The sequence below is a fragment of the Etheostoma spectabile genome, chromosome 15, assembly GCF_008692095.1.
Source record: "Etheostoma spectabile isolate EspeVRDwgs_2016 chromosome 15, UIUC_Espe_1.0, whole genome shotgun sequence".
Classification (NCBI taxonomy): Eukaryota; Metazoa; Chordata; class Actinopteri; order Perciformes; family Percidae; genus Etheostoma; species Etheostoma spectabile.
The window spans coordinates 30,029,370-30,042,071 of record NC_045747.1 but is presented as its reverse complement, the minus strand read 5'-3'; the positions used below and the strand labels follow the sequence as shown (position 1 = coordinate 30,042,071).

Sequence of the window (12,702 nt, the reverse complement as noted above, 5' to 3'; positions counted from 1 at the left end):
CATTTCTAGCCACTGGGGGACCATAGGTGGGCTGGAGGACACATACTAATGCTAAACAAACTCTTTAACTGACATTTTGATGCCATGGGACCTTTAAATTAAAACGTGGTAGCGTTGATGTAGCCTGAGGCTCAGGCACTATATATTCCCATGATGTAGTCAGACACATCTAATAACAATCTGAGTCAGTGGCAAAAGAACCAATGTTAGTGATGGCATTTACCCTACAGAGTAATATATAATCAATCAATACTGAAAGATTTTTTGTCCACATTAGTCACATAGACACAGATGCATGGAAAAAAAAAAGGTAAAAATCGAAAAATTCAGAGATTAGTTTACCTTTTAAGAGGTATAATAGGTGTACCTTTGAGGATACTGGCCCTGTGATGAACCGTTGGACCCCTTAAGGTACACATTTTGCACATTGTTTCTGACAGTGTACCTACTCAGAGCCAGCTGACAGACAGATAGAGACTAGCTGGTGAACATAGTGGATTATATAGCAGCTAAAGAGACTATTTCCTTTGGTAGAGACCAAAACAGAGCTAAAATGATAGAGAATATTGACAAGTCCAAATTAATTTGACTGTTTCTGCTGAATGTGTAAATAATTTGCTAACCAAGTGTTTTAAGAACTTCATAAGGCAAGTAAAGACGCAAAGATATGATAACATGTTCACACATTGTATGAACAAATCAAATTAAAAGTAGCCTATTATCAGGTGCCTGGATAGCTCATCTGCTGCATGTCATTCTCTCTCTCACCCCTTTCACGTCTTCAATGGTCCGCTATAATAAAGGCTATTATTAATTTATCAAGTTATCAATAGTTATACTAATGTCAGGTTCGGTTTCCTTTACACCACTCATTAGTGCCATCAAGCCCTTCCAATGAAAATGTTTGTCTACTGAATTTGTTTTTGTAAATTACTCTGAGAATAGAGCTAGGCCTATGCCATTTCAAAATAAAAGGGTTTTAAGTTTTAACCAGCCAGTCCTGACTTGTTCCCACGACACTCCACACAGCATCTCCAGTGGCTGGCGTCGTAAGAGGAAACATCAATCAAAAATGTCAATTTAAAACCACGCGAGGAGACGGACGTCACGGGTCCCTGACAGGTGTCTCCCTGTGGCTGTGAGTGACGGACGCATACCGGCCCCATCCCTCCGGAACATCCTCCCTGCAGATACCTAAAATGCTACATCCCTGGACATTTTTTTTTTTTTTTAACTCCTGAAACACCACCTGTTTACCACAGCCTACAACCTCCTTTAGCTTAGCCACAGTAATTCTTCAAAGTGTCCTCAGGTTTCTTGAAATACGCTATATAAATAAAAGTTATTATTATTACTAGGATATTATATTGACTTACATTTTCTATAAGCGAAGAGATTGAATGTGATGAGTCGTGATGACGCAGTGAAAAACGGTTGACTCTCTTACCGGGTGATGCAGCCGAGAGCTGTGACCGTCCCTCGTCCAGCTTCATCACCGGAGCAGCGCTTCTGCCCGCACGTCCACAGACCATCAGCATACAGTGGGAAGGGAGCAGCAGAAGCCGTCGCGCTGCTGGGTCCTAACGCTTCCCAGACGCAAAATTACGAATCCCACTATGACCACGCCAAGACCCATAGTGGTCGACTGGCCGGGGTTAGCCATTTGACATCGAGTGGAAGGTTAGGATAGCTGATTGGTCAGGGGATAGGACCTATACAAATGGGGTTTCGTAAGCATGGACGCCTGGCCAATAGTAGCTACTGAAGGGCGGGTCTATAAACATCACCTCCCAAGTCAGAGGCGTCATTCAGCAGTGACCAATGAGGACACGGCGCGCGCTGCTATTTCTGGCCAGTTGTTTTGTTAACAGTGTAGTGGTCAAAGCTACTCTGTAACCGTCTCTGGATGTTCAATAAGGCCAAGTTAGCTTAAAATGGTGGGATGTATGCCAACGTTGGTGTCTTTAATTAGACCGTAAAGGTAGGTTGACCCTTTATTTTTAAATGCATTATCACATAATAAACTGAATTCAAAATTGCAGTATGCTAACTAGTATTTTTTAATTTTATGAATTTTATGAATTAGTTTTGTTCTTTCATGAACTGAAGATGGAAAAAAAGGTCAGCTTCCAAAAACACCTACAATCCCCATAATGCAACTCGATAATCATAATCATCAATCAATAATCATCCTGCTGGGCAAATGCCAACAAATTTTTTTAACTCTCATGTTGTCCTTGGGTTTTTAATCCCAAAAAAGTAGGCCTTCAAAATGAGTTCTGAAAATGTCAAATTAGAAATATCAAATAACTGGAAAAAACATTAAAAAAAAAGCACCCATGATCAGAATCAGAATCAGCTTTATTGACCAGGTATGAAGACACATACGAGGAATTTTCCTTTGGAGCTTAGTTGCTCACAATGTGCTTACACATTCAAAACAAACAACCAACAAACAATATATACACACTATATAGACACACTAATATATGCATACTAATATATATACACTCTAAACAGAAACAATGTAGAGAGATGAGTGCAATGAAGAGACCAATAAAATTATTTAAATGTGGAACAAAGGGTACTGGGATAATTAAAGTTATTATTACAATATGAACAGTATAACATTATGAACAGTTCTGAAACAGGAAATGAGAATGATGAATAAATAATGGATAATAAGTGAGATATGAGAATGAGAATGATGATAAAATACTAAATAAATGGAAAATAGGGGAACCAGTAAACAGGTGCTGTAGAGACAGTGTTACTGGGTTATTGGCCAGAATTGAACCTGACACTGTGGGTCAGTAGTCAGCTGTTCATCAGAGAGATGGCCTGTGGGTAGAAACTGAGTCTTTATAACATTGAAAAAGTGACAAAAATTTCGGGAAAAGCGATTTTTTTATTTTTTCATGGTTGACAGGAAGACAACACAAGGGTTAAATGGTTTGTATAAGGGGTTTTCTGTTAATTTATAGGTTAGTTGTTAGGCTCTCCCTGTTGTTTTTTCGTTTCTCCTCTCTGTCCTGTGTGTCTGGCCGTGTCCGACCTACATTCTGCTCTCCACACACTCTTCACACCTGCTGCTCGTCACACCTGCGGTCCATTTCCTCTGATTGCCGCTTCATGATTTTAACATTAATATGCGTCCCCCCCCCCAGCCTGCCTATGGTCCCCCAGTGGCTAGAAATTGCGATCGGTGTAAACCGAGCCCTGGGTATCCTGCTCTGGCTCTGAGAAAATGAAAGCTCAGATGGGCCCTGAACAACCACACGCGTGTTGTCAGTTAATCTGCCTGATTGGACCTCTTCCCAGGACTGCGTGGGTGTGATTGATTGAGATCTTCACGAGTCTCTTGGCAGCTTCGTTGCACCTTTCTAGGACACGACAGATGACAGCTTTATTATTGGTAGAATAGATTTGTGCCTTAATAAATTCCCATTAAAGCTCTGAATGACCTTTGACCTGAGCAGCGGTCCAATCAGCCAGAATAACTTAAATCACTTGTGTCTGTGTTTCTAAACCAGTTCTTCCTCTTCACTAGTTTGTTGTGAAACCTTCTGTGGTTACATATTGGCCTCATCCCGAGTGAATTCTCATAGTTCTGCCCTGTTTTGTTTTTTTATACACACAGTGCCTTGCGAAAGTATTCGGCCCCCTTGAACTTTTCGACCTTTTGACACATTTCAGGCTTCAAACATAAAGGTATAAAAATTTTATTATTTGTGAAGAATCACCAACAAGTGGGACACAATTGTGAAGGGTAACGAAATCTATTGGATATTTTAAACTTTTTTAGCAAATAAAAAACTGAAAAGTGGTGCGTGCAAAATGATGGGGCCCCCTTGCGTTAATACTTTGTAGAACCACCTTTTGCTGCGATTACAGCTGCAAGTCGCTTGGGGTATGGCTCTATCAGTTTTGCACATCGAGAGACTGAAGTTCTTGCCCATTCTTCCTTGCAAAACAGCTGGAGCTCAGTGAGGTTGGATGGAGAGCGTTTGTGAACAGCAGTTTTCAGTTCTTTCCACAGATTCTCGATTGGATTCAGGTCTGGACTTTGACTTGGCCATTCTAACACTGGATACGTTTATTTGTGAACCATTCCTTGTAGATTTTGCTGATGTTTGGGATCATTGTCTTACGAGACTTTTTATGATATCTTTGAGAAATGGCTTTCTTCTTGCCACTCTTCATGAAGGCCAGATTTGTGCAGTGTCGACGTGTGTTGTCCTATGGACAGACTCTCCCACCCAGCTGGAGTTCTGCAGTTCATCCAGATGATCATGGGCCTCTTGGCTGCTCTCTGATCAGTCTTCTCCTTGTCGGAGTTGAAAGTTTACAGGGACGGCCAGGTCTCGGTATATTGCAGTGTCTGATACTCCTTCCATTTCAAAATGATCCTTGCACAGTGCTCCTTGGATGTTTAAAGCTTGGGAAATCTTTTTGTATCCAAATCCGGCTTTACTTCTCCACAACAGTATTACGGACCTGCCTGGTGTTTTCCTTGGTCTTCATGATGCTCTCTGCTGCTTTCAACAGAACCCTGAGACTATCACAGAGCAGGTGCATTTATACAGAGACTTGATCACACACAGGTGGATTCTATTTATCACCATCAGTCATTTAGGACAACATCGGATCATTCAGAGATCCTCGCTGAACTTCTGGAGTGAGTTTGCTGCACTGAAAGTAAAGGGGCCCAATCATTTTGCACGCACCACTTTTCAGTTTTTTATTTGCTAAAAAAGTTTAAAATATCCAATAGATTTTGTTCCACTTGATTTGTTCCAACGTGATTCTTCACAAAAAATAAAAATCTTATATCTTTATGTTTGAAGCCTGAAATGTGTCAAAAGGTTGAAAAGTTCAAGGGGGCCGAATACTTTCGCAAGGCACTGTATATGTACCTACCTGGTCCAATTTTTTCCCCCTTTGTGACTCAGACCTGCCATACACACCTTCTCCGTCCTGTCACGTCCAGCCTTGCCTGTTGTCTCTCTGTGGATCCCGTGTCCCGGCACGCCCTTCCTGTACAAAGGCTCATCTTACGCAGCAGCCGCAGGTACAATTCCGGCCTGTGGCTATTTGCTATGTGTCATTTTCGGGTGGCAGTTGCTCAGTCTGTAGAGACTTGGCTTGGGAACCGGTAACTCACCGGTTCAGGTCCCCTTACTCTGACATCTCTCCATTAGCAAATGTATAGGCCCTGGGCATGTGTGTGTATTTCAGTTCTGTGTGTAAATAACACAGAGGGAAAACATTTAATTTCCCCTCAATAAATAAAGCATGTAAAATAAAGCCTATGTCTATTTCTAAGAATTTTTAATGTTTTCTGCCTGGGTGCCCTGGGAACACTCACTTGGGAGTGAGCGGACCCTGCTGCTGCCCCCTTTAGAATTCCCTGTTTAGCATTACAACAGTCTTCAACTAGCTCCAGTCTCTTGTGTCTGTCACTGTGGGTCCAGGTAAAACTACTGCAAGAGCATAACAATAGTCTTCAATCCCACACTCAGATAAGCCTGATGACACCATGACATCATCAATGTGGCTAGTGAACTAATGTTGATGTGCAACATTTAAAAGTAGCCAGTGTGGTGAAATTTCCAGAAACACCATGGGTACATCCCATGTCCCTTATTTTGATATTTTGAAGGCCGTCTCAAAAGTTCGTATTTCTGCCTCAAGAACCTGGAACCTGTGCAGCTGAAAAAGGTTGATAACACTACCCATACAGCTGCCGTGCCTTCTCTGTGGGAGGGACTAAGACGCGAGGAAGGGAGGCAGGTGGAGGAGTTGAGGAGTCAATTTAAGCAACATGAGATGCAGCCCTGGTTGTGGTAAGACAATGGAGAAACCCTAGGTAACATCCGGTCTTCCTAAGTCACGGGTCAGGGGACGAGAAGATCAGTTCGGCCATACAACACCAAACCTTTCTTATGTTCAGTGATGAATATCATGTGTGTGTCTCTAGAGGTTGAGGGAGCCTAGTAGCTGTTGGATGTTGTGTTCAGGGACCTTGTCCTTTTAAAGGTCAGTGGAAACAGGGTAAAGGGGCCAAGCCTATTCCCCAGAGAGATAGACCGACCTTGCAAAACAAGATTTGGGTTTGCATCGTTGTTTGCGGTGCCTCTGTTATGATGTCAGCAATATCTTTGCATAACCCAAACTTGATAACATCAGCAGGAGATATATGCCCCCCCCCCCCCCCCCCCCCCCCCCCCCCCCCCTTCACATACCCAGAGTTGTGCTGCTCTTGAGTACTCCTGTAACTGTCAGCATATAGTGGTGGAAGAAGTTCTCAAGGAAAAGCACTAATACTACACTGTAAATAATACTCTGTTACAAGTATAAGTCCTGCATTGAAAATGTTACTTAAGTAAAAGTATCATCAGGAAAATGTACTTAAGAGTATTAAAAGTAAAAGTACCGAATGGAGAAAAACCCTCACATTTCACAAACTGGAAACAATCCATACAGTTTATGTTTTATTATTTCAGCTGGACTAAAGGTTGGGTAGTTAATAATAAAACATTGTATTTTTATAAACTACATGTGTTTTGTGTGCAAAAATCTGCATTTGTAAAGTAACTAAAGCTGTCAGATGAATGCAGTGGAATAAAAATTACAATATTTGTCTCTGAAATGTAGCGGAGTAGAAGTAGAAAGTGGCATGAAAATAAAAACTCGAGGAAAGTACAAGTACCTCAAATTAGTACTTAAGTAGGCCTACAATAGTGAGTAAATGTTCTCAGTTACATTTCACCACAGTGTACGGGGGGGGGGGGGGGGGGGGGGGGGGGGGGGGGTTTCTGAGAACAATGAGCTGCAAGATATACAGCTTAGATTAGTGCAGCTTTAAGTATTCAGAGACTCAGACATGTCTTCCTGTATCACAGTCAGCTTGTCCCACGCAGGCGTCCTCCACTTTGACCAAATGCTGGGGTTCAGACACAAAACACTAAGCCCCCCGCAATATCACTTTCTTACTTTATCCACACTGCGTCCTTGTTTTTCTACAGTTATGTGCATATGAATTAGGCGTGTCAGTATAAACAATAAAAATCAAAGAATATTGTAGAATTCGGAAGAAGCAGAAATGAGAAATAACTTTTTTATTTTTTTCTTAACCTCCCCATCACCAAAGTCTTTCCATCACCAGAAAAGTGCTTCTGATATCCTTCCCTGGTCTCCGTCCAGAGCAACGGGATCTGTCTATGGGAATTTCCGGCTGCACCGGAGCAATCCTGGAAGTGGAACGTCGTAGATATAGACTACTCCACCCATACCCTAAGTTCCCATGTACGTGTATTAGCATTGGTGATGTGTTTGTATTTGTCTGCACCTGCAGGCGTGTGGCTTCTGTAGTACTGTGTGTGTGTGTTGGTTTTCTCTTATGTACACACTCAACTCACGCCAGGACCCTCTTACACAGACATTTCTCCCCAGGAATAATACTCCAGATGCTCACATTTCATTACTGAAAACATGTTTTTTTTTTTAATACACACTGTTTTTGATTTCCAGCACCATAAACCATTTAAAAACTTCTTTTTTTTAAACCAGAAATTTACTCTTTTTTTTCCCACTTTGCTTTGTACCCTTCCTCTCACATGGTTTGAGAGTTCTCAGGGTGGATCTCTTCACATCCTGCAGGGAGGAGAAGCATGACCTGTTTTCTAACTGTCCTGCAGTAGGTGCTCATGTTGCCTCACAGCACCCCCCAGTGGTGGTCTGTAAGGAAGTATTTGTATTTTCCCACTGGACACCCCAACACTATGGTAATGGATTGGTATAAGAAATTAAAGCTGCACTAGGCGAGGTCTATATGTGAAAACTTAGATGATAAATTAGTACCACCTAAATATTATTCCAACGGCTATTCTTCTTTAAAGCCAGAAACCAGATAAGTGTGGAGCTGCGCCACAGAAAATGAATGGGAGTCTGAGTTTATTCCATTCTAGTGTGCTCTCAGTTGTGAAACAGAAATTGTTTCCATATACGCCAAACATTGCCCTGGGTGCTCTGTATCATCTAGAACATCTTTTTCATTAACTATTTATACTTGATGACATCACACATTTGAGTTTTAGCACTCCAACTTTTTGATATGGAGAGTTGTTCATGTTTAATAACATTTTTCAACTGTCTTTTAAAAGGTCCCATAACATGATTTTACTTTATGAGGTTTTTTAACACTACTATGAGTTCCTCCAGCGTGCCTATGGTCCCCCAGTGGCTAGAAATGGAGATAGGTGTACAGTATTAGACCACTAAGGTCTATATAAAGAGACTTCAGATACACTATTAGAGGACCACTAAGGTCTGTATAAAAGAGACTTCAGATACAGTATTAGGGGACCACTAGGGTCTATATAAAAGAGACTTCAGATACAGTATTAGGGGACCACTAGGGTCTATATAAAAGAGACTTCAGATACAGTATTAGGGGACCACTAAGGCCTATATAAAGAGACTTCAGATACAGTATTAGGGGACCACTAGGGTCTATATAAAAGAGACTTCAGATACAGTATTAGGGGACCACTAAGGTCTATATAAAGAGACTTCAGATACAGTGCTAGGGGACCACTAAGGTCTATATAAAAGAGACTTCAGATACAGTATTAGGGGACCACTAGGGTCTATATAAAAGAGACTTCAGATACAGTATTAGGGGACCACTAGGGTCTATATAAAAGCATCCAAAGAGACCACGTCATGGGACCTTTAAGTCCTATTTGCATGGGACTTTTATTACAAGGGGACCTCATGTGATTTAGAAACGATCCCCACTTGTTTAGGTTTTGTGCGGTGCATTCATACAGGATAAGTGACATCTGTATTTTACTCATATTTACTGACATTGTCCCGCATTCAATGTTGAGGGTGACCTCCGCAATTATTACAAATTACTGCAGGTCCATAGGTAATACTAGTCCTGTGTGAATAGGACTTTAGTGTGGTTTAGTGTGTGACGCAACACTTTAAAGCTGCAGTCAATTCTTTATCTGGTCACTAGGGGACCATTTTTATAACATATCTCTGATAAAATATATCAACTCACAAAGATGTTATGCCTAAAGATGATGCGTGTAGACCGTAGGACCAGACAATGTCATTATTTCTGGTATGAACATTTAAGGTCTCCAGAGGATGGTTTCTAACAATTTAAAATCACACAAGAAATATGCAAACCCACCGCAAAAATCTCATTTTCTCAGCTTTTAATTTCAGCCAGCCCACTCAATAAAAAACAACATTTACAAGTACTTATTAATTTATTTACACTTTTAAAATACACAAATACAGTGGCATTACAAATGAGGAGCAAAAGTCTTAAGGTGGGAGTGGAAAGAGAAGATTTTCCCATGAATCCACAGTAAGAATGCATTTGCGGGACATGAGCGACCATATCCACTGCAGTTAAAAGCAACATCGGACAGGAGGTGAAAAAAATAAAGAACTGAGAGAAGCAGACATGACAGACTGAGAAAAAACTATTATCCCTTAAAGTGTACTTGCATCTATCATAGCCATCATCAGTGTGCCAAACAATATCAATCCATCACTTTTTTTTGTTTTTGTTTTTCAAGCCCCCAGGTGAGGTATTTATATATTTATATATATGTTTTTTAAACTAATAGAGTGAGGCATTCCCAGTCCCTCCATACACCTCCGTTATTATCCGGAACCATACAGCGGCTCATGTGGACGTGGTCGACAGTAAGCACATTCTATACACAACATAACAAACATGTACAAATTACCACTACAACCCTTTCTCCCTCAAACTACAGAAAAACAGCCTACAATACTTTGCAACCAGTCTACCACATCGAGGATTTCCTACTTCCAAATCTGCAGGATTCATTGGTCGGGTCGGCCGACCGCTCAGATGCAAGGACACAGGTCACTGGGGCTCGTAGCTCCAGTAGAGCTGGGCCCTTTTAAGACAACACTCTCTCCAAAACCTCCTCGCTTTCCATTTAGCCGATGTTAAGGCACACCGGTCCATTTTCTACCTGGATTCTCACAGCTCTCGTCAGACCTTCTCAAGGGGATGTCCCGAGTTGGTCAGAAAGATCAGCTGATCAAGGTTTAAGTGAACAGTACTTATTACATTAAGCCTTTAGGCTGTTGTATCTCTTATTGTGCTCCATTAATGCCACCTGTTTTTGTTTATTTCACGATACATCAAAAGTCAGAGGCGTGGAATCAGGAACACTTGGCATCCCATATTGTGCTCCCATAAAGTTGTGGGACTTGCAGACTAAATTAAAAAAAAAAAAAAAGGTCAAAAGGAAGGCAAAAGATAAGATATATGCCCCCGCCTTCCCCATTGTGTAGCTCAATCCCCAAAAGCCCTGGATGTTAGATTTCCCATGATGCAACTCAATAGTCTTCTCAACAAATGACAATCTACACCCATTTTCACAGGCTGAGCAGTTCTCTTTGTGACAAAAAAACTGATCTTGATGTGTAAACTTGGTGGAGTGTGCCTTTAATGTTGTCATATGTCAAGGACAGACTGGCTCCAGTAGAGTTGACATAGTTTAGTTGTACGCTGTGTTACCATGTAGCAAAATCTGCTGTATTGGCACATAGTCAATGTTAGATGATTTGAAATGAGGCTAGAAGACCGAACGCACTAAAGAGACGTTTGTTTTGCTCACCAGGATGCATTTCCCCAAAATAATGACTGTAAAATAACCACTATTATGCCTCCGTTGTGGAGCTGTTATGCCGTCTTGGACGTGGCTATATCAGCTCCTTGTTTGCTCTGTGCTGGTTGGCTGAAACTGTCGAGTAGAATGATGTAGCATTCCATTGGAAAAATGACATTAGTGGTAGGCAGACCGTGAGCGTTTGACGAGGTCTAGGTAGGAAATGGCCAGAGGGTTAAGTGGTCCAGAGTGAGGTCAGGATGTTAAACCCCTAAAAGTAAAGACGCCTCAACATGTTTATCCCCACCCCTTTGAGCTTGTATAACCCTAAGACAGAAGCACACAAACACACACAAAACCACGTCACTATTTATCGGCTTAAAAACAACATCTCATCCATTCAATGTGGACAGATCGATTCATTCACAGCTTTCCAAGGCAGCACACTCATCACAACCTGAAGGCATGACAGAAAATGTGCCGTGTGTTTTTGGATTTACTACAACATCCTGGTTCCAATGCACCCAAGGAGGACCCCCCCCAAAAAAAAAAAAAAAAAAAAAAATAGAACATTCAAATACCTTTTGTCCTATTCTTAAAAACAAAGGGGTTATCCTACCTTTGCATTTAAACCTTGGAAAAAATAAAACAAAATGTTGACTTGTGGGGTTTAAGGAGTCAGTGGCCTTTAACACTGCTGTGATGGATCACGTCTTCCTGCTGTCAGAATCAAAAATGTCCCACACGCTATTTTAAACAGCTTACAGAATCATTCTCCAGCCCTTGTGAAGTCTGATCGGTGGAGCTGGTGTCAGAGAAGGTGTAATGCTAAAGAACAAAACAAAGTAAAAACCAAAGTTTAAAAAGAAAGTGTATCCATGGCTTGATCAACTGTAAGAGGGGGGGTTCCACATCTTCCATTGGAGAAGAAGGGAAGCCGTGGCTGCTACCAAACTGTACTCCACCCGCCTACCTCTCACTCCCCCCCACACACACAAACACACACACACTCTGCTGGTTGTGCATCTTTTCCTCTGTCAAGTGAACAAGAGCGCAGCCAAACTCAGGTGCATTAGTTGGTAGTCTTCCGTCATTTAGGAGTCCTGTGTGTGTAATATTTAGGTGTGTGTGTGTGTGTGTGTGTGTGTGTGTGTTCGCTGCAGGTGGAGCACGTTGAGGCCTACATGGTGCACGGATGGATGGGAGGGTTTCACCGCGGAGCTGCGGACTGAAGGCCACTGGGTGTGACCCGGGACAGGGCCTGCAGGAGACAGACGGACACAAAGTCATTAGTGATGACGTCATCATCCATGCCAAATACAAATGTATGTTTTTGTGGAGTGGTCCACAGGCTGGATTGTGAAACACTGTCCTAAACGTGGGACTTGACAGAGAGAGTCAGTTACTAGGCCTGGACGATTATTGTTATAAAATAAAATCACCCTGTTAACGATTTCATTTTTAAATAACTTTGTTAATACATTTGTTTTGTCATGGTTCACCTGTGCAATAAACATTACACTTTGTGAGAAAAAATAAATAAATCGTGGCAGAGAATCGTGATATCCATCCTAAGCTTAAAAAAAAAAAAAAAAGATCATGCAGGCCTACTTTTAATGTGTTGTTCGAAAGAGTGAAGTACGCTAAATACATCCCCAAATGTTTTCAGAAACAAAAAGGAAAAAAAGTTTGCGCCAGCTGATGGCTGGTTTCTTTGTTTTGGCTAGGCGTGGTCACAAACTCATTTAACAGCTGAACAGTGGCTAAAATAGTTCTGAAAACATTTGAGGAAACTTGCAAAAGCCAATAGGAGCATAAAAAGGAGTTTATTATCTGCCACATGTGCTACAGTCAGAATATAGTGACACACGCCTTTGGTGTGGGAGATCTGGGTTCGATTCCCACTGCAAATTATCAACCAATGTGTCCCTGAGCAACAACACTTAGGGGACACTTAACCCATAGTTGCTCCAGATGCGTGCGACCTCAGAGATAGATATAGAGAGATATCTATCTATCTATCTATCTA

General features: G+C 41.6%; 2 protein-coding genes across 3 annotated transcripts in view; both read right to left on the bottom strand.

Annotated features, from left to right (window-relative positions):
- The window catches only part of slc16a3a (solute carrier family 16 member 3a), a 19,349-nt gene extending 17,647 nt beyond the window's left edge, over positions 1-1,702 (bottom strand). Inside the window, exon 1 of one of the 2 annotated variants that reach the window (XM_032537703.1) lies at positions 1,448-1,702. The gene's annotated coding sequence lies outside the window, so the exon portion shown is untranslated. The remainder of the gene's footprint in view (positions 1-1,447) is intronic. The other variant, XM_032537702.1, reaches the window with a different exon arrangement.
- Positions 1,703-9,268: 7,566 nt separating this feature from the next.
- csnk1da (casein kinase 1, delta a) overlaps positions 9,269-12,702 on the bottom strand; it is a 21,087-nt gene continuing 17,653 nt past the window's right edge. The window contains exon 9 of the mRNA XM_032537431.1: positions 9,269-11,934. Coding sequence (XP_032393322.1) covers positions 11,884-11,934 — 51 coding nt within the window. The 3' untranslated portion in view covers positions 9,269-11,883. The remainder of the gene's footprint in view (positions 11,935-12,702) is intronic.